At 53.4% G+C, this 20,355-nt stretch overlaps 1 protein-coding gene across 1 annotated transcript; it reads left to right on the top strand.

The window, feature by feature from the left end:
• The first annotated feature begins 1,359 nt into the window (after nt 1–1,359).
• Nucleotides 1,360–20,242, top strand: SCNN1D (sodium channel epithelial 1 subunit delta). Its single transcript, XM_069079561.1, has 14 exons — nt 1,360–1,468; nt 2,375–2,579; nt 10,458–10,778; nt 11,044–11,257; nt 12,528–12,718; nt 14,127–14,230; nt 15,552–15,715; nt 16,300–16,398; nt 17,024–17,141; nt 17,576–17,654; nt 17,774–17,831; nt 18,629–18,675; nt 18,868–18,943; nt 19,346–20,242. The coding sequence occupies exons 1-14, from the start codon at nt 1,360–1,362 to the stop codon at nt 19,697–19,699; spliced, it is 2,139 nt and encodes a 712-aa protein (XP_068935662.1). The 3' UTR covers nt 19,700–20,242.
• The last annotated feature ends 113 nt before the right edge of the window (nt 20,243–20,355 follow it).

The raw sequence follows: 20,355 nt of genomic DNA, 5'->3' as shown, positions 1-20,355 counted from the left end.
TTCCCCCCCAACCTGGGAGGGAATCCCCTGAGGAGGAATCATGCCCTCCCCCATGCCAGCGTCCTGGGGTCTGAGCTCTCCTGGTTACGCCCCCGTGGCCTGGCTTCAGTTTCTCCCTGTAGGGAGGTCTGTCCTCCCTAGGTTTGGCTCAGATGTTGTGTGTCATTCACCTGATGTCTTCACCTCTTCCTTTCCCTAATTCCTATTCTTAGACTTTAAAAGGATGTGGAGGCGTGTGATTTGATCTATGACAGATGGAGTGTGACATGAAGTAATAACAGATTGCATAGTGCAGGCCTCATATGTTGTTTGACATGGTGTGATTGTTATATGGAAAGTGTGGCCTGTGGTATCACATTGTGGTGCGAAGCACGTATATGGGCCCCACCTATGCCAAGGTCCCCCCCACCCCCCAGGAAATCAGATGGTTTCTTTCTGGAAAGACTGTGTGGGTGCTGTGTCTCCCCCAGGCCAATGTCTTTCTCCTCCTGCAATTAGCTAATTGAAGCCACAGGGCTGCCCAGCCAGGACACCTGGGGCTTGGGACAGATCCCCCTACCCTCACACCCAGTTTTCCTTCCCCCACAAACAACTATGGCCAAACCCAATGGTAGCTGAGCTGAGTATTATCAATCAAAGCTGCCCAGGCTTCTCAGAAGCTCCAGGGAGGAGCCACTCAATCTTTGCCAACCAAGCACATTTGATACTCCTCAGCCTCAGAGATGGGCGTCCTCCCTTTGAATTCCTGAAGAATCCAAGGAACCAGGGCAGCTGGGAGCACTGCGAGTCCCAGGGATATGTGGAGCATGAAATTTGCTTAGCAAATTTGCGAGTGACGTAAAGCTACGACTGACTGAGTGGTGCAGTCATCTTGACAACATGGGCCACTGGCTGAGTCTAACAAGGTGAAGTCAAATAGGAATAAATGTAAAGAAGTTGGGTCCAAAAAATCAACTCTACAAGTACAAGGGGTGAAGGACAGAGGGAGTAAACTATATAGACCCAACTAGGGGCCAGGGGCTGTTTGCTTCCTGCTTAACCAAGATCATCTCATTACATCCCCACAACAGCCCTGTGAGGGGGAGGCTATTATGCCCATTTTCCAGTTGAAGGAACTGAGGCAAATAGAATTCAAGTGACTCACCCACAGTCACACACTAAGTGTTATCTAGCAGCCAAGAGCTGTGCCTGCTCCTAGGTGATGCCACTAAATCTCAGCATCTCAGAACTGGCCGGGACCCCAGGGGCCATCTTGTCCAAACCACATGTGAGCAGACTGATGTGACCTTGGGCTGCATAAAGGGAGGCATGTCGCTGTAGGGCTGGCAGAGGGAATCAGGAGGAGAAGTGGTACCCGGGATGGCCACAGGGCCAGGAATCCCGAATGCACAGAATTCCAGGGATGGCCATCGAATGCAGCCCCCTGGCCTCTCCAGCACCCCCACCCTTGCCGAAGACTTCCAGAGAGGTCTTTCTCTTCCCCACTAAGCAGCTCCGGTTTGAGACAGCTCTGATAGCTAAGAAACCTTCCAGCCTAAATCTGTCTCTTTCCAAGCCTAATCTCCATTCCTCCGTGGGTGCCTAGCACAGTGCCCCACAAATACTGAGTTCTGACGGGAAGGGAATAAGCATTGATGTAGGACCTACTGTGTGCTAGAGTCTGTGCAAAGCACTTTTTACAAATAATCTTATTTGATTCCTAGTTGCAAGAGTCTGCTCAGCTCCTGACTGTGTCGTGACCGTATCCCTTAGCCCTTCTAGCTGTATGAATCACAGATGAGATAAGAAAGCCAGGGGAATTTCTTTCAGGAGCCTCCGGGAGTCTCAGGTCTATGAGTGGTTCCTGAGGAATCAAGTGTATTGAGGGACAGGAGAGTCTGAGTGGTCCTATGAGTATCAGGAAGCCAGGAGAAGGAAGGCCTTTGGTTTCAGGAAGGCTGGGGGACTGAGAAGAGCATTCTGCTGCCTAATTTCTCCCCAGGAGCCAGCCTCCAGCCCCTTGATTAGAAGCAAATGGGAGCTAAGAAGAATAGCTGTCCCATCCACAATCTACAGTTATCTAGGTCCAAGCTTCATGGCCCCCCTGATCCCATGAACAGGACCCTACCTTCCTGGGCCCCCAGGCATAGCCTCATAGTACGGCCTCAGGGGGACATCCTGAAGGAAAGTTTGAGGCAGATGGGCTGGCTGGCTGGGGGTGATGCCTTAGTCAGGGGCCAGGTGTGGCTGGGCAGTCTCAGGGGAGACAAGAGATTTGTGGATTGACCAGGTGACCCACATTCTTCCTTACTTTTCTTGTAAACTCACTTCCCTCTCCGTGGAAAAGAAGATAACAGTGTTTCCTCCAGCACCACCTTCTTGTCCCCACCTCCAGCCCAGGACCCTACCTGGGCCCGCCTCCTTGGGACGGCTCCCTGGGCTGGGCAAGCTGGCTTCAGGCCAGCCCGGCCAGTTATAAAAGAGAAGCTGTCAGCTGCTGGCACACCTGGCCTTCAGCTTCCCGGGGACTGGCCAAAGCACCAGCTCCACCTGGCCCTGAGCATCTGGAGAAGACTGCTAGACCAGGAGGGACGACTGAGGTAACTGGGTGACCCCGGGCCTGGGGCTGCTTCTGGGGGAGCTGGAGATGGGGTGTGGCAGTGGAGCAGGGTTGGGAGGAAACTCCTGAGCTCAAGAGTTTGAAGGTCAGTGAGGGTGAAGATGATGAATGGTGGGGGGAGGTGGAGGACACTGCTATTATGGGTGCCCATTTTAGAGATGAGAAAACCAAGGCAGGCAGACGTGAAGTGAATTATCCAGGTCACACAGGCTGGATTGAAATTCAGATTTCTTTCCTGAGCCCAAGTCCAAAACTCAAGCAAGATCTTGTATGTAAAGCATTTTACAAATCTTTAAAGTGCTATTTAAATGTGAGCTGTTAGGATTATCTGTGTGTACCTATGTCTGGGTGGGGACATATGAATGGCTATGTCTTTCTGGTATGGAGTCATAGATTTAGGGCTAGAAGGGACCTCAGAGACCATCTGGTCCAGCCCTCTCATATTACAGAGGGGGAAACTGAGGCCCAAAGGGAAGTGATTTATCCAAAGTCATACAGTTAGTAAGTGGCAGAGCTGGGGTTTGAAGCCAAGTTCTGGGGAGTCAGAAGAAGGAAGGAAGGAAGGGAGGGAGGAAGGAAGGAAGGGAGGGAGGGAGGAAGGAAGGAAGGAAGGAAGGAAGGAAGGAAGGAAGGAAGGAAGGAAGGAAGGAAGGAAGGAGGGAGGGAGGGAGGGAGGGAGAGAAGAAGGGAAGGAGGGAAGGAAGGAAATGAGCATTTATTGAGTGATTACTCTGCACTAGGCACTGTGCTAATAAGCACTTTACAAACATTGCCTCATATTGACTCTCACAACAGCCCTGGGATGTGGACGCTGTTACTATCTCCATTTTACAGATGAGGAAACTGAGGCAGCCACAAGCTAAGTGACTTGACCAGGGTCACGCAGCTGGCAAGGGTCTGAGGCTGGCTTTGAAGCTGAATCTTCCTTCCTTCATGCCGGTCTCTGCCAGCACCCTTCCCCTTGTCCCAAGCTGCATGTAGGTGTGTGCCTGGGCATGTGTCCGTGTCTGTGTCTAGCTCTGTCCTCTCTTCATGAGGCAAACCCCAAGAGCCCTGGGGAGAACAGGGAGTGCGCGCACAGATGCCTCCCTGGCTGCTCCTCCTCTCTCCGAGGGAATAAAGCCAGACTAATGATACAAACAGAATGGCTGCCCAGTACCTTTGACCTTGCAGGACAGGACCGGTTCAGGCCAGGGCAGGTTTGCCTCCCTGGGCAGGTGAGGCTCTCAGATGCCTGCAGTCATGTCTGGAAGATTCTTATGATGGAGATTCCTTTACCGTAGGGGTTGGACTTCTCACAGATTCTGCCATTGGCCACCCTGGGTCTTGAGATAAAAAAAAGTAGACACAGATCATAAGATTATAAGAGTTAAGCTGGGAGGAACCTTAGGGGGCATCTCATCCAAAGTAGAGGACAGAAGGGGAAGTGACTTGCCCAAAGTCACCCAGAGTTATGATTTGAACCCAGATCCTTTGACTCCAGTTTCAGTCTTCTTTCTACCACACCACCTCCAACTGGATGTTAGAAGCATAGATGTGACTGAAGCCCAGGTGGGCCGTCAGGCAGGGGGTTGGCCAGGATGATCTCAAAGCCCCTTCTAACTCTGTGCCTCTGAGAAAGGACCATTGCCTGCTCAGGGAGGGACAGCCCATCCTAGGACAGAGTCTAGGAGGATCATTTGCTCTTACAAGATGCTGCTTAGCAAAGGCAAAGATGTCCTTAGGAGCTGAAGCTCCCCATATGCCTCTCCCACATTCAGTGGGCCCTCCATCTCAGGACAGAGCAGGCGTGTGCTAGCCTTCTTCTCCTCCCCAGAGAGCCAACCTCTGGTCCACTCTGCGTTGGGAGGTCCTCTGGGTTGTAAGCCAGGGTTTGGCAACTGGCCCCACCTCCCTGCCCTGCTGGACCTAAACAATGATCTGAGAGGCCTCTGCAGTTCTCTCAATTCATGGTGAAAGGTTACATACTCACACCCAGCCCATGGGAAACCAGAACCACCCATTCTCTGTGGAAACTGTCCCTGAACCAGTGGGCGTTCTGGGTCTCAGGGTGCAGGGGGAAGGGAACAAGGAAGGAGAATCCCAGGACCTCCACTGCAGACCTGGTCAGGAAGCCCCCTTCCAATATTTCTGAAAGGGAGCCATGAACTCTCCACTCTGAGATGGGGCTAGCAATGGGGCGCTCACCACCTCCAGAAGAAAACCATTCTACTCTAAAAGGCCTCTAATTACTGGGAAGCATCTTTGTTTTGTTTTCTTTTTCCTGCCCCAACCTACAATGTGTTTCTTTGCTTTTGCTTTCTGCAAGAATAAGAGGTTTGGGGGTTTCCCCTTTGTTTCCTGAGTGGCTATCCCTCAGGTCAGCCCTCTCCTGCCCCCTCATCTTTGAGATCACAGGTGCCCCGAAGCTTAAGGCCAGTTTTACAAATGCTTCTGGCATATCTAGATACCCAGATGCTCCCCTCACCAGGGAAGGCTCTCAGGATTTGGGGGTGGGAAGAGAGAAGGATCCTGGAATCACAGGATTAGAGAGTTGGAAGGGTACTCAGCAGCCCTCCAGGTCAACCCCTTACGTAAGAGGAATTCCCACCATAAGACACCTGATAAGTGATTGTCTGACTGCTGCCTGAAGACCTCTTCGGAGGGGATTGAACTTACTGGCCAATGTTACCTGAGAAAGTAACTGCCAGTCACTTCTGAAAGGTGACCAGCCCTTCTGAAAGGTGATCACACCTATGCATGCGGCTTGAAGCTGCCTTGTCCCAGGTCCGGGTCCTGATGCTCCCTTAGCCTCAGTTAGAGGAGATGGTCACAGTCTCCAGCCCTTGGACCTGCTAGGGGACAATGTGGAAAGAGCTCTGGGTCTGGAGTCAGGAACAGCTGACTTAAAATTCAGTCTCGGACACTTGCTATCCAAGTGACCCTGGGCAAGTCTCTTAACTTGTGTCTGCTTCAATTTCCTCAACAGTAAAACTGGGATAAAACTAGTGCCTAAATCAAAGAATCAATGTCTGTAACGTGCTTCATGCTCACTTCTCACCTGTCTCCCCACCCATCAGCTTCTTGCCCATTAAGCAGGTAGAGAAACTGAGACCACAGTTTCTCCCCATTCCCATGCATGCCTCCTTTCTCCCAGCCCCACCCAGATGGGTACCCACACGAATCTGTCCCATAGGCCAACACTAACATGCATGTCCCTCTGGAGTACATGGGCAGACCCGCTCTATTCCCACAAGACGGAGCCTGTGCAGGCCCCCAGGGAGAATTCCAGGAGGCCAAGTGAGGAAACCGCAGTTGTTTGCTCTCTGTGGGCCCCTGCACAAGTCAGCTGCTGGCCATTGGTGGCCCCGGGCCCTGCTCTGATGGGGGCTCCTCATCCTCCTGGGACCCTGGGGCCCTGAGGCCTGAGGCTCCACTGCCCACCAACCCCCTGCCCCAGCCCAAGAGTCAGCGGACAACCTGGAGCCATGTGATTCTAGGCTGATAGGTAACAGAGGAAAAGGCTCACAGAGCACAGGAAGCTTGTGTGTGTATATGAGTGTGTATGTGTGAGTGCATGAGTGTGGATTGTGTGCATGTGTGTGGATTGTATTTGTGTATGTATGTGTCTATATAGGTATGTGTGTGATTGTGAGTGTGGGTGTGTGTGAGTGCGTGAGGGTGTATGTATGTGTGTGTGTATTGTATATGTGTCTATGTGTGTGAGTGTGTATGTGTGTATGTAGGGGTGTGTGTGACTGAGTGTGGGTGTGTGTGAGTGCATGAGGGTGTATATGTGCATGTGTGTGTATTGTACATGTGTGTATGTGTGTGAGTATGTATTCGAGTGTGTACATTGCGTATGTAGGTGTGTGTGATTGTGAGTGCATGCATGTATGTGCGTGTGTAGGTGTGTGTATGATTGTGAGTGTGTGCATGTATGTGAGTGTGTGGGTACGGGTGTGTATGTGTGCGAGTGTGTGTATTGTATATGTGTGTATGTGTGTGAGTGTGTGTGTGCGCGTATGTAGGTGTGTGTATGTATGTAAGTGTGTGTGCATGATTGTGAGGGTGGGTGTGTGAGTGTGTGTGAGTGTGGGTGTGAGTGTAGGTGAGTATGTATGTGAGTGTGTGTATGTGTGTACATGTACGAGTGTGTGTATATTGTGTGTGAGTGTGTGGGTATGGGCGTGCGTGTATGTGGGTGTGAGTGTATGAGTGTCTGCGTGGGTGTGAGTATGTGAGTGTGTGTGCGTGTGTGTGTGGTTCAATGGTCCTCATCGGGACCCCCCCAAGAGAGGGTTTATTTGGAGGGGGCCATAGACTAAAGGCAGCTGAGGGGGCAGCCTCAGAGGTGGGGAAAGTGTGATGGGGGCAGGACCCAGTGATCGGCCCCGACACCTTGACAAGGAAGGAGATGACAGCCTTGACCTCAGCTGGACCTGAGGTTGTCTCAGAGAAGCCCAACCAACTACTGGGGACGGGGATGAGGCTGGGGAAGAGGAAAAAAAGCATTTATTAAGCGCCTACTGTTTGCCAGGCAGTCAGCTAAACAAACATTATCTCATTTGGTCCCAGGAGGTAGGCACTATCACTAGCCCCATTTTACAGATGGGGAAACTGAGGCTGAGAGATTAACTGGCTTGCCTGGGATCACGCAAGGAGCCAAGTGTGGGGGGTTGGATTTGAACTCATGTCTTCTGGACTCCAGGCCCGGTGCTCTACCCGCTGCATCAGATAAGGGGGGACAAACACTGAACTGTGGGTCTCAGCGGGCAGGGAGGCTGCTCCCTGTAGCCTCGTGGTCCCCAGGCAGGGGGTTCTTATCCAAACATTTCATCAGAGCTATCTCCAAGACGTCCATGGCTGGCCGGCTGCAGAACCAGCCCTGGGCTCAGACAGGCTGGCAGCAAGCATTTATTAGGTGCCCTCCAAGGTGCCAGGCACTGTGCCCGTTTTAATGAGGGAGACATGTCTGTGAATTGGCACGTTCACCATACACGCAGAGTAGAGAGATGGCAGGCAAGGGAAGACTTTGGCTGGGCAGACTCTGGCAGCCAGGGCCCCAGGGAGGCCTCCTGCATGAACAAGCCCTTACCCTGTCTTGAGGGAAGCCAAGAATCCCAAAGAGATGGAGGTAAGGAGGGGAGCATTCCAGGCCAGGGGCCCAGCCAGGGAGGAAGAGAAGGGAGCTGAGGTGTCTGCATGATGGCAGCCTGTGTGACTGGATCCTAGGATTCCCAGAAGGGAGTGGAGGCTGAGGAGCCTGGAAGGGAGCAAGGGGCCAGACTGTGAAGGGCCTGGAAGGCCAACCAGGGCTTTCCTGGGATAAACTAACCCAGAAGAAACCAGCCCAAGCCAGAGCAGGTGAACCTGTAATCGTAGCCAAAGGCACTATCCCTGCAGCCTCTGGGACCAGGGAGAAGTCTCCTCCTAGAGCAGGGGGTGGGGAGGATTCCCTGTTCTGCCCTCTAAACCTTAGTCTTTCTGATCCACCCCTGACCATGGGGCCACCAGCTCCATGGCCTAGCAGGGGATGCCCATCTGGGGGCTCAGGCTTGAAGACATTTCTAGCATCTGTTTCATCTGCTAAAGGACACCTGAGTGGTCACATGGCACCCCTGGGAGGGACCCAGGCTCTTACTGCCCCCTTCCTTCCCTTCTCCCCCCATTCGGCTCCCCACACCCTTTGATAACATCATTGCTGAGGTGAGGCACATGCCTTATCCCCATAGCACCAAACCCAGGGCAAACAAGCTTCCCCTGGGGCCTTACAGCCCTCCCCACCCTGGGTTAGGGGCCCTGGGAGACCTGGTTCTGACCGGGCCTGGCCAGACCTACCGATAAGAGCTGCTTGATTGGGGTGGGGGTGGGGGAATGGGCCCCTGCCAAGGCAACATGAGGTGGCCTGGAAGCAGAAGGAGGTATGCCTGGGGTACGTCTCTGGGTACAGTGTCTGTGAGGAAAAAGGTGGGGATGGGGATAAGCCAGGCTTTAGTTTTGCCTCTGGGTCAGCCCCCTAACCATAGGACCAGCGCCCTGATCATCTTCTGCACAGAGGGCATGTGTGGTCCGGTCCTGGCCTCCCCCCCTCCCTCCCTAGCAACCCAACATCAAGGGGGTGGTGACTTATAGCTGAAAAGGGCTTAAAGGTCGTCTAGTCCAACCCCCTCATTTTACAGAGAGAGAAAGTGAGGCCAAGAGAGGAGAGATGGCTTCCTCAGAGTCACAAAGCACTTCCCACTGTACCCACTGTCCTCACGAGCCCTCAGAGATTTGTTATTCCATTCACTCCAAGGGAACAGCAAAGAAACAACCAGGAATTTCCTGAGCCACAATCCCAGCTGGCAGGCTCGCACGCCCATGACCCAGATCCCAAGGGAGGCGAGAAGTCACCTCGCTGTCCCATCCTTCCCTGGCTTCCCTCCTTCTCTGCCCAGCTCCTCCTTCGCTAGTAGGCCCCGGCTGGAAGGTCAGCAGGGTCCTGCTTCGAGCATCCTTGGCCTCTTCAGGTCAATCCCATTGCCCTTCCCTGGCCCGCCTTGTCCCAGGGCCCCTGAGATGGGGAAGGCCTCCTCAGTCAGATCCCAATGCCCAGCACACAGTGGGTCCTTCACTGCTGGACCAAATTCTATGGACTGGGCTGGAATCTTAGGAGAGCCGTTAGCGCTGTGCGTACCTATGGTGGACACTCAGTGCCCACCAGCCTGACGCCCCAAGAGAGGGAGAGTGGGACATGACAAAATGATGGATTTACTGTCACAAAGATCAGTGTGGTAACGACAGAACCCAGTTCCCAAAGTTGTTGTGAAAGTCGGCTGATGTAAGAGAAGCAAAGGGCTTTGCAAGCCTTGAAACACCATAGAAATGTCACTGGGACTGATGAGACTTTTGGTGATGCTTTTGGACCTGGAGCTGCATGACTTCACAGTGGCTGGACTCAGTTTCCTCACCTGTAAAATGGGCACAATAAGAGGGGGCACCTCTGCCTCACTTAAATTCAATTTGTGCTTGTCAGGACATCCCCTGTGATGTTACTGGTCCTCTGAAAATCAAGGACAGACGACAACATTAGCACCTACCCCAGGATCCAATGAGAAAGTATTTGTAAAGCCCTTAGGCAAATACTGTTATTATGATGATGGGGCAAGTAGGGGGCGCTATAGTGCACAGAGCACTGGGCCTGGAGTCAGGAAGACTCACCTTGAGTTCAAATCCAGCCTCAGACACTTTCCTAGCTGTGTGACCCTGGGCAAGTCACTCCACCCTGTTTGCCTCAGTTTCCTCATCTGTAAAATGAGCTGGAGAAGGAAATGGCAAACCACTCCAGTATCTTTGCCAAGAAAACCCCAAATGGGGTCAGAGTCAGACATGACTGAAATGACAGAACAACAATGAAATGTTCCAGGCACTGCGGAAAGCACTTTCAATCATCATCTCATTTAGTCCCCTCCGCAGAGTGATTCTGAGGGTCCAATGGAATGTCGTTGCTGAGTCTTTTCAGTCACGTCCCACACTCCATGTTCCCATTTGGGGTTTTCTTGGCAGAGACACTGGAGCGGTTGGCCACTTCCTTCTCCAGCTCATTTTACAGATGGAGAAACTGAGGTAAAGAGGGTGAAGTGACTTACCCAGCACAGCTAGGAAGTATTTGAGATCAGATTTTGAGCTCAGGTCCTCCTGACTCCAGGGCCAGTGCTCTATTCCCTGTACCACACAGCTGCTCTCCAATGTGACAGTGTTAAATAAAGTGCTTGGCAGATGCTAGTGGCTTCCAGGCAGGAGGCCCCAAGGCACAGACCTCCCCTAGCCAGCCCTAGGGAGCTGAATGTCCAGCCCCAGGCAAGGAGCTGCTAGCGGTTTTCCTCCTTGATCCCAGGCTTGGTGCAATGGAGACCCCTGCAGAGCAGCCGCCAGGCGAAGGGCTTGTCGAGCTCTATGGCTCCTTTGGGGAGATGTTCAGCTTCTTCTGTACCAACACGACCATCCACGGCACGGTGCGGCTCGTCTGCTCCAGCCACAACCGGCTGAAGACGGCCTTCTGGGGCCTGCTCTTCCTGGTCACCCTCAGCATGCTCTACTGGCAGTTTGGCCTGCTCTTTGAGCAGTACTGGAAATACTCAGTCATCGTGACCGTCTCTGTGCACTCAGAGCCCAAGATGTTCCCGTCCATTACACTCTGCAACATGAACCCTCACAGGTAAGGGGTCCCAGAGATCCTTAACTGAGAGCCCAAGCTCAATCCATCCAACATGAATTGTTAAGTGCCCACTATGTGCTGGCTTCTAAATCCACCCCCCTTTTAGGGGGAGGCAATTGAGTTAAGTGACTTGCCCAAGGTCACACAGCTAGTAAGTGTCTGAGGCTGGATTTGAACTCAGGTCCTTCTGACTCTAGACCCTGTGCTCTATCCTCTATGGTGCCACCTAGCTACCTTCCAGGCTCTAAACCTTATCATCCAATAGGCCTCTGCTTGTGAAGCGGTACCTGGAGGACCTGGACCAATTTGCCCAGGAGAACATCTATTCCTTATACAAGTTAAACTTCACTCAAAGGAAAGCAGGAAGTCAAGGCAGCCCTGCTTCTGGCCCTGATTCCAACAGGTCCTTTCACCTCGATCGGAGTATCTACCTGGAGAAGCTGGACGGGGAGGCCAGTAACCAAGTGGGGTTCAGGCTGGTGAGTGTGGCCCCCCCAACACCTCTTCTCCCCAGATAATGAGGGATGGCAGCCTGCCGGGCACAGTCAATAAAGGTAGATGTGCCTGGCACGGGGTGGGGAGAACGACCATTCTGACTGGAGTTGAGTGATGTTAGATCCTGCAGTGTGGCTCAGAGTCACAGAATGGTAGAGTTTGGAATTCAGAGGTCATCTGGACCACCCCTTTCATTTTAAAGCTAAGGACATTGGCTCCCAGAGAGGGAAAGAACAGATCTGTCCAGTATCACACAGTCAGCAAGGCTCAGAGTTCAGTTCAGTCATTTTTCAGTCATATCTGACTCTGTGATCCCATTTGGTGTTTTCTTGGCAAAGACTCTGGAGTGGTTTTCCATTTCCTTCTCCAGCTCATTTTACAGGTGAGGAAACTGAGGCAAATAGGGTTAAGTGATTTACTCAGGGTCACACAGCTAATAAGTGTCTGAGGGCAGATTTAAACTCACTAAGATGATTCTTCCTGATTCTAGGTCTGACCCTCTATCCACTGCACCATCTAGCTATCTAATGAAATATATAGATGACATATTTATCACATTTGCATGTGGCACAAAGCTGAAAGGAACAGCTTACACCCTGGGTGACAGAGTAAGGCTCCAACAAGACCTTGACAGGATAGAACTTGGGGTTAAATCTGAGAAGATGAAATGTCTTAGGGATAAATGTAAAGTCTGACATTTGGGTTCAAGAAATCAATTTCATCAGTACAAGATGAAGGAGGCATGACTACACAGTGTATCTGGAAAACTTCTCGGGTGTGACGTAGAAAGGATTCCTGCTCAGGTGTGGGCTGGCCTCAATGACCTCTGAGGTCCCTTCCAATTTGGAGACTCAGAGATTCTGTGAGCCCAGGGTCTCTAATTCTTTGGCCACTCCCCTTCCACTGTTCTGTACTGCCTCTCTTCAGGAAGCCCCCAGATTCTACATACAGTCTGGGCTCGCTTCCATGCAGGACCAATGGAGGCAGACACATTAACAGGACACCCAGTTCCATGTCAGGCCATGTGAGCAGGATGAGAGAGGCCCATTGCCTCACAGAGAGGTTGGAGTGAGGCTGAATGGAGAAGGGGTACTGAGGGGGGCGGAGGTGGGCGACAGCCGGGAGCCCCATGCTGGAGTCAGCAATGGTGTCCATTGACCACAAATCTTTCTGGGCAGAAAGAGGGACCCAGGTGAGGGGCAGGGTTTCTATATGCCAGGGGGTGCCACCTGACACCTCTCTCCTCCACCGCAGTGTAACAGCACAGGCGGTGACTGCTTCTACCGCACCCACTCCTCTGGGGTCCTGGGAATCCAAGACTGGTACCAGTTCCATTTCCTCAATGTCATGTCCCTGCTACCACCCCATTATGAGGTATCCCATGAAGCCCATGACGGCAACTTCATCTTCAGCTGCTGCTACAATGGAAAGGCCTGCCATGAGCAGTGAGTGTCAGGGAGGCTATCTGGGGGCAAGGACGATGAGGGCATGGGGGAGGTGGGGAGAGCTTCTCAACAGCAATGACAGAGCCCACAGTGAGGACCAGTCAATGGGGTGCAGGACAACGAGAACTGGGAGAAGGTGCTATCAGAAGTGATGAGGGGAAAGGCCGTCAGGAGGTGGGGGGAAGGATCCGAGAAAGGGTAGAGTAAAGGGCTGGGGGAGGGGTTCCAGGGAGTCTGTCAGGAGTGGATAAGGGGGCTTCAGGGGAGTGGGACACCTGGGAACTTGGGGAAGAGGGGACACTGAGAGGGAGGGGGAGGCTCTCAGGACTGGTAGGAGGAGGGGCAGCTGGGAGGGGAGGGCACAGGATGAAGAGTGGGGGACTAGCAAAGTGCTGAGTACAGTGTGTTTGGCAGGAGCAGGGCTAGAAAGTAAGAAGCCAGAGAAAAATGATGAACAGATCAGGGGTAACATATGAGGAGCAGTGAGGGGCTGGGGGTGGGTGGTATGCCAGGAGTCGTACAAAGGGCAGCCAGGGAAGAGTGAGAGGCCAGGAGGGGGGAGCAGGCAGATAAGACAGTGAGGAAGGAGGACTGCGAACCAGCCCCTCCTGGCTGGCATCCACCCTCAGCCCAGGCCACAGCCACCCAGATTAAGACCTGAGAACTGCTGAGCAGGGACATGGGGAGGTAGGGTCAGAGCCTGGGGCTGCAAAGCCTGGATAATCTGACCCTGGGCTGTTCCTCAGGGGTGTGTGTGTGGAGGGGGCAAGGACACTAAATTTAGAATCAGGAAGCTAAAGGCCTGTATCCCAGCTTTCCTGTGTGATGTGACCTTGGACGAGTCACTTCCATGAGTGGCCTCAGTATTCTGTTTTTGGTTTTTTCTGCAAAGTTTGATCTCTGAAGCCCCTTCCATCCCTAAGTCTAGGCCACCAGGTGATACTGGGTGTGGTGGCTGCTCACTTGTTTCCGTCATGCAACGGACTCTTCATGACCTTATTTGGGTTTTGGGGTTTTTTTTGGCCAAGATATTAGAGCGGTTTGCCATTTCCTTCTCCAGCTCCTTTTACAGATAAGGAAACTGGGGCAGATAGGATGAATTGACTTGCCCAGGGTCACACAGCTAATGAGTATCTAATAAGAGGCCAGATTTGAACTCTGGAGTCTTCCTGCCTCCAGGCCTGGCATTCTACCCACTGAACCCCCTAGCTGCCCTGATATTATGGTTAAACAATTGCTAAGGTCCCTTCTAGTCCTAAACCCCAGGAATCAAATGAACCAAGGACTTGTGGCTGGGCAAAAGGTATGCCCAGTGATTGTGAGCAAAGGGCAGAGAAAGGTCAACTAGTCCCACGGGCCCAGACCAGCTCCTTTGGTGTCCTCCCACTGACTTTTTTGGCTTTCACAGGAACTATACGGTCTTCCATCACCCCATCTACGGGAGCTGTTACACATTCAACAATCAAGAAATGAGTGACTTCTGGAAAGCCAGCCGGTCTGGGCTCACTCATGGTAGGTGCAGCAGGGTCCTGTGTTGGGGAGGGGACTTGGAGGGCATACTAAGGAATCCCGCAGGGCTTGCTAGCTCCCCGCCATGCACAGTTGACCTTAACCCATAGGAAAGGAGTGCAGAGAGATGAATCAGAGTCCTGGAGTCAAAGCCCAGAGCTCCCAGCTCTTTGGGAGTCAGTTTCCACATGATAAGGTAGGGTCAGAGGATGTCCTAGGTCTCTTTACCCCTAAATCTGTTATCCTAAGGAATAAAATGACAAATTAAGGACCCGAGGTGTACGCTTCCCTCCCAACCTTGAAATAATGATAAGAAATAATGACAAGAATTCAGTAAGAAACTATTTCCTGAAGCTAGAATTAGGGAACAAGACTTTGATCCTTGTTAAATTCCAATTCCTCTAATGGAGGCTATGCATTAGAATCATTTTTTAGATGAAGGCACAGCGATCCAGAGGAGAGAGGGGGTTTGCCTTAGGTCCTGCAGAGAGGTCGCCGCATGCCAAGGACAAGGGCCAGGTAGGCAGGAGACCCCACCAAAGGAGGGTGCACAGCAGGGGAGGTCTGGGACCCCTGGACAAACTTGCCTGACTGCATGGTCCTGCTGAGGGCGATGATGCCTGCTCAGGCACTCTCTAATTCACTTACATTCAATGAATGTGCGCCTAAGGAAGAGGGCATCCTGTGTGGCATCCCCACACAGAGGGCTGTAGAAATGTCAGTGAGCCCTCCTTGGATCAGGGCGGGTTCTATGGAGAAGGTGACTACTGAGCCAGGCCTTGATGAAAAGGAAGGTCTTCATCAGAGGGGAATTGAGATGGTGGGAAATATGCCCCAAGCATGGGGGACAGTGCTAGCAAAGGCCCCCGGTGCATGGGAAGGCAGAGGAGAGGGGCAGACGGAGGGGACCCTAGAAATATGGAATTTACTTTGGCCCCGCCAGTGGTGTCCACCTCAGACAGAACCAGGCCATTGAGCCTTCTATAAGGAAGGGCCACATGGAGACTTGGTTTTAAAATGGGATGTTGCCTGTTTTATTCTGTTAAGTATTTCTCATTTTCATCTGAATCTGGTTGAGGGTTTGGGTCAGATGCATACAGGCTGCTGACAATTCGTCTGACCCCTTTGGCCTGGACCATGAAGTATGGCAAGGGGCAGGGAGGGAGGCGTGGTGTGAGGAAAGCTTCTCAGGTTGATTGGCGGCAGATGGTAGAAGGCCTTGAGTGCTGGGTTCTGGCTCCCTGCTTGGGCCCCAGCGTCTGGCCTGGTACCCTGTGGCTGTCTGGCCTAACAACCTTCCTTATCTTCCTTTCCTTGTTGCCAGGAATCAGCCTCATTCTCAAGGCTGAGCAGAATGACCACCTCCCCTTGCTGTCCACTGAGGCTGGGGTCAAGGTCATGATTCATGCCCAGAACCAGACGCCTTTCCTAGACTACCAGGGCTTCAGCATTCGTCCAGGCACTGAGACCACGCTCGGTGTGAGGGAGGTGAGCCAGGGAGCAGGGGAAGGGCTGAGACAGGGCCTGGGAGACAAGGAGGGGGAGGTTCAGGACAAGATGGTTGACCGTGGCAGAATGCAGAGGACGTTGGATTTAAAGGCAGGATACCCAGCTTTCCTATTGACCAGTTGTGTGACTGGGCAAGTCACTTATTATCTGGGCTCAATTTTCTCATCTATAAAATGAAAAGATTGCATTGGGTGGCCTCTGAGGTCCCTCAGGGCTTAGAGGCTGCCATGAGAAGCAGGGGGGGGGCTAAGCCTTGGATGGGATGTGCCCCCCCCCAATAGAACTGGCCTCATCATCTCTATGTGATCTAAACAATTGTCCCCAGCCCTAAAAGCAGCCCCTGCTCCCTTCCGCCCTCCTGAGGCTTCTCTGATGTCACCTACCAATACCCCCTCCCATCCTCTTAATAAGGCACCACACTCCCGATCAGCCATAAAAGCACTATGCCCACCCTGCAACCCCAGTGACCAGTTACTGACTGACCTGAAGACAGCTGGGGCCCCCTGCACATGGGGAAGCCAGGGCCAGAGGACTGAGGGGGGCTGCCTTTTGTGCCTCCCCAGGACGAGGTACACCGGCTAGGGGGGCGATATGGCCACTGCACGAAGGATGGTGGGGATGTGGACGTCCAGCTTCTCTATAAGAGTGCCTATTCCACACAGGTATGGGCCTTTCCCCTCCCGCTCCGCATTCCCCAGCTCCTTTCTCCATCCCAGCAGGTCCTTAGCCATCTGCAGTAACAGCACCTCCAAAAGAAACCCTTTCCACCATCACCCCTGTCTGAGCATCCAGCCCTGGCTTGAAGACTCCAGCAAAGGAGGGTTCTCTCCCTCCCCTGCTTCTTGCCAAGGTCTTAGTGCACTCTGGGACCCCACTAAGAGTCATTCATTCTTCAAGGACACCCAGTCAAAATCTGCCATTGCTCCTTGGACTACCCTGGGGGGTCAAGCAGGATAACACTAAGCACTCATCCAAAGGGGAGCCCTTCCAGGACCTGAAGATGGTTGATGTGCCCAGCAGAACCCCAGGGACACCCCTGCCCCTGCCCAGAAAGACCCCAGGCACTCCCTGCCAGCTGGGTGGTCTTCTCAGGGGCAGGCACCTCTCAGGAGGAGCCCCTAGGCCCGAGGGTCTGAGGGGCCCACCCTGCAGGCTGGGGCCTGGGGCAAAGAAGGAGCTCGGCCATCCTCCCACTCCAGCCAGAGGAAAGCTACAGGGGCAGGGGAGGGAGGGGCCCAGCTCCACAGTGCCCCCAGGCTAACCAGCCCCTCTCCCCCTCTCCCCCAGGCTTGTCTACACTCCTGCTTCCAGGAGCTAATGATCCAGACCTGTGGCTGCGGTTATTACTTCTACCCACTCCCAGGGGGAGCCCAGTATTGCAACTACAACCAGCATCCAGCCTGGGGTGAGAAGAAGGCCTGGGAAGCCAACCTGGCAAAGGAGGGGAGCAGAGAGGTTATGAGTGGGTGGAGAGACTGGCAGCACCCTCTTCCCAAATGCTCTTCCTACACCATGCCTCAGTTTCCCCCTGCTCCCACTGACTTCTCTTCTGATGTGGTGTCTTCCTCTCCCTTTCATGGAGGACTTGGCTGCCTGGTGTTGGGGCTCAGGGTCTCCACTCGGGCTGGACCATCCCTGCCCCATTGCACATATCCCCTCAGAGGAGAATGATCCCAGTTCACATTCAACTCTCACAGATTTTTTGCTACCCCTTTACCCACCTAGCATCCCCTGCCCAATTGCTCCACCCCAGAGCAGAGATGACCCAAGATCCTGGGTGCTAACCCAGCACATGGTGCCTATTGCTAACCATTGGACTTTCCTGCCCTCCCCTTCTAGGTCACTGCTTCTACAAACTGTACCAAAACCTGGAGTCCCACAGGTTCCCGTGCTTCAGACGCTGCCCCAAGCCCTGCTGGTAAGGGAATGGCAGCACCTGCAGGTGCTGGGGGGATACTGCAGGTGGGGGTCAGGTGGGGGAGGAGGCAGTAGCCGCTGCTGCTCTAACCGAGGTGGGGCCTACGGGTATCTCCCCAGGGAATCCTTGTACCACCTCTCAGCAGGGGTCGCGAAATGGCCCTCATCAAAGGCAGAGGTAAGAGGCCCCAAAGCTGGAGGGGGGGGAGGATGGGGGGTAGAGGGTCAGAGATCCCTGACACTCAGGAAAACTCAGTGTCCTCCAAGAAAAAATCCCAGCCAGAGAGGCCTCTTCCAACACCCCCACATCATGCCTTCAAGGTTCTTTACTCCCCCTAGACTTTATCTTGAGTATTAACCATGCCCATATGCACACCCATGTGCACATGTGTACATCCATGTCTGTGTGTGTGTGTTCATCCAGCACACAAAGGCATGCCTAGGCAGTCAGGGGGTCCAGAGGATAGAGTGCTGGGCCTGGAGTCAAGGAGTTCCAAATTCATATCCATCCTCAGACGTTGCCTAGCTGTGTGACCCTGGCAAAGTCACTTCCATTCTGCCTCAGTTTCCTCAATCGTAAATGTGGGATAACACTACACCTCCTTCCCAGGACTGTTGTGAGGATCAAATAAACCAATATTTGTAAGTTCTTAGCACAGTGGATGCATCCAGTAGGAGCTTAATAAATGCTTGTCTCCCCACACCCAACACATCCACAGAAACACATGCTCATGTGAGTTATATAGAAGAAAGAGCACATATTTAGGATCCCAAGTCTTGACTTTCTGCCCATTACACAGATGAAGAAAACAAGGGCCAGAGGGGTGAAGGGACTGGCCCAGGATCACACAGCCAGGGAATGGCAGAGACTCCTCACCTCATCACCCCATCAACCCTCAGTTTCTGGTCCCCTTCCCCTTCCCCCTCGTGGAAGGGTCTGAGCACAGATGCTGTAACCAAGTCTTTTCTGTGCAGGACTGGATCCTGTCCACGCTGGGCAAGGACAATTCCAAGAAAAAGAGGTAGGTCTGGGGTGAAACAGGGCTCCTTTATAAAATACCACCCATCTCTGCCCATCTGCCTGCACTGCAGGTGGAAGTGGCTCCTTCTGTCCTAAGCCCAGGGGGCTCCTCTTAGCGCCCCAGGGGCCTGGGCACAGAAGGCAGAGAAGAGATGGCCCTCTGCTCATCCCTCGGGGGCTTTCTTCTGGGCAGGAACAGCATTGCCAAGGTGCACATATTTTACCAGCAGCTCAATTATCGATCCGTGGATGAAACTCCAGTGTATTCAGTGAGTGTCGGGTCTGGAGCTGGGCTAGGTCAAGGGGAGCTGGGCAGAGGGCCCCGAGGGGTAGACCCTGAGGGCCCTGAGGGAAAGGGGCTAGGATCCTGCTGGAAGTGAGAACAGAGGGGTTGGGCCCAAGGAAAGACACTGGATTCTGTGGTCCCTGGGACTGGGCCCTGAGGAGCTGGGGAACTAGAGGGAAGTGAGCAAAGAGGGCAGGGACCGGTATGTGGGAGTGGATCTGAAGGGAGAGGGGCTGGGTACCAGGGAAGAAGGGCTGAGCAGAAGAACATTGGGAGGGGGCCAGGCTTTGGGCTGGGTCCAGATGCTCGGACCTCGGCTGGGGGGACAGTGCCTGGCCCAGCTATGCCGCTCACACTCCCCACTCTTGCTCACTTCCCTCGGCAGGTCACCCAGCTCCTGTCAAGCATGGGCAGTCTATGGAGCCTGTGGTTTGGGTCCTCTGTGCTCTCTGTCGTGGAGCTACTGGAGCTCCTACTGGATGCAGTGGCCCTGGCCCTTGTCCTGGGCTACCGCCACTTCCTTGGGGCCAGGACCATGAGCATGGAGGCCTCAGAGGGGCCTGGAGAGGGAGTGAGGGTGCTGGCCATCCAGCAGGACCTATCTCAGCCCCCATGGAAGACGGAGACCACCCCGGGAAGCTCCATTTCAGGAGCGGGCCCTCTTCAGGCACATTCTGTGGGCATCATGGTCCATGGGCGATTCCGAGTGCCCTGGCTGCAGTCGGGCCTGAAGATGTAGGATGGCCCAGGCCCAGGGACCACAAGGGTGCCCTTTAGAAGGTCCTAGATCTCTCAGTCAGTATTGCCCAGCCCTCCCTGTGTGTGTCTGCCCTCATGGATGTGTCTCTGTGAGTCTAGGTGTGTGTGTATTTATCTGGAGGGCTGTGGGTGTCTATGAATGAATGCTTTTGCATGGGGAGAGGGGGAGAAATATCTGCGTGTACATTTGTCTGGAGATGTCTCTGTCTGTCTTTATTTATCTGGCCGAGGCTGCCTAACGCTGGTGTGAAAGCTTTAACCTCCTCAGCATTAGGAGGAAGTACAAGGTTCCTTTGCCTACAAAGCGGTTGATTTTTGTCCTTATTTTATTTTTAAAATTTTTGTTTAATAAAATGTAACCATCCAGCTTGGCGTCTTCTGTGTGTATCCAGGGCCCCTGGTCCTAACGGAGCCTCTCTTGCCACGTGCCAGGGCCCTGTGGGTCATTCTGAGAGCTGAAGGTCCCCAGGACTGAGACAGGGCCCTCTCCCATTTGATTCCTGGCCGAACCAGGCACCTTTAACTAGGGAGAGGGAGGGGAGAACAGAGGGCACCTGGTAGGAGACTCCTTCCCACCTATGAGCCCGTCCTGCTCCCCCAGCCCAGGGCTAAGGGTCAAAGTCTCTCTACCAGTAA

The sequence above is a fragment of the Petaurus breviceps genome, unplaced genomic scaffold (assembly GCF_028583685.1).
Source record: "Petaurus breviceps papuanus isolate PSGF00001 unplaced genomic scaffold, PetGlider_PUasm1.0 91041, whole genome shotgun sequence".
NCBI lineage: Eukaryota > Metazoa > Chordata > Mammalia > Diprotodontia > Petauridae > Petaurus > Petaurus breviceps.
This window is presented reverse-complemented; position numbering and strand designations above follow the sequence as displayed.

Coding starts and splice junctions, on each gene's coding strand:
- SCNN1D (XM_069079561.1), top strand. CDS start 1,360: ATGGCCACAGGGCCAGGAATCCCGAATGCACAGAATTCCAGGGATGGC. Junction 1,469..2,374: donor TGCCGAAGACTTCCAGAGAG/GTCTTTCTCTTC, acceptor CCCCACCTCCAG/CCCAGGACCCTACCTGGGCC. Junction 17,655..17,773: donor CGCTGCCCCAAGCCCTGCTG/GTAAGGGAATGG, acceptor GTATCTCCCCAG/GGAATCCTTGTACCACCTCT.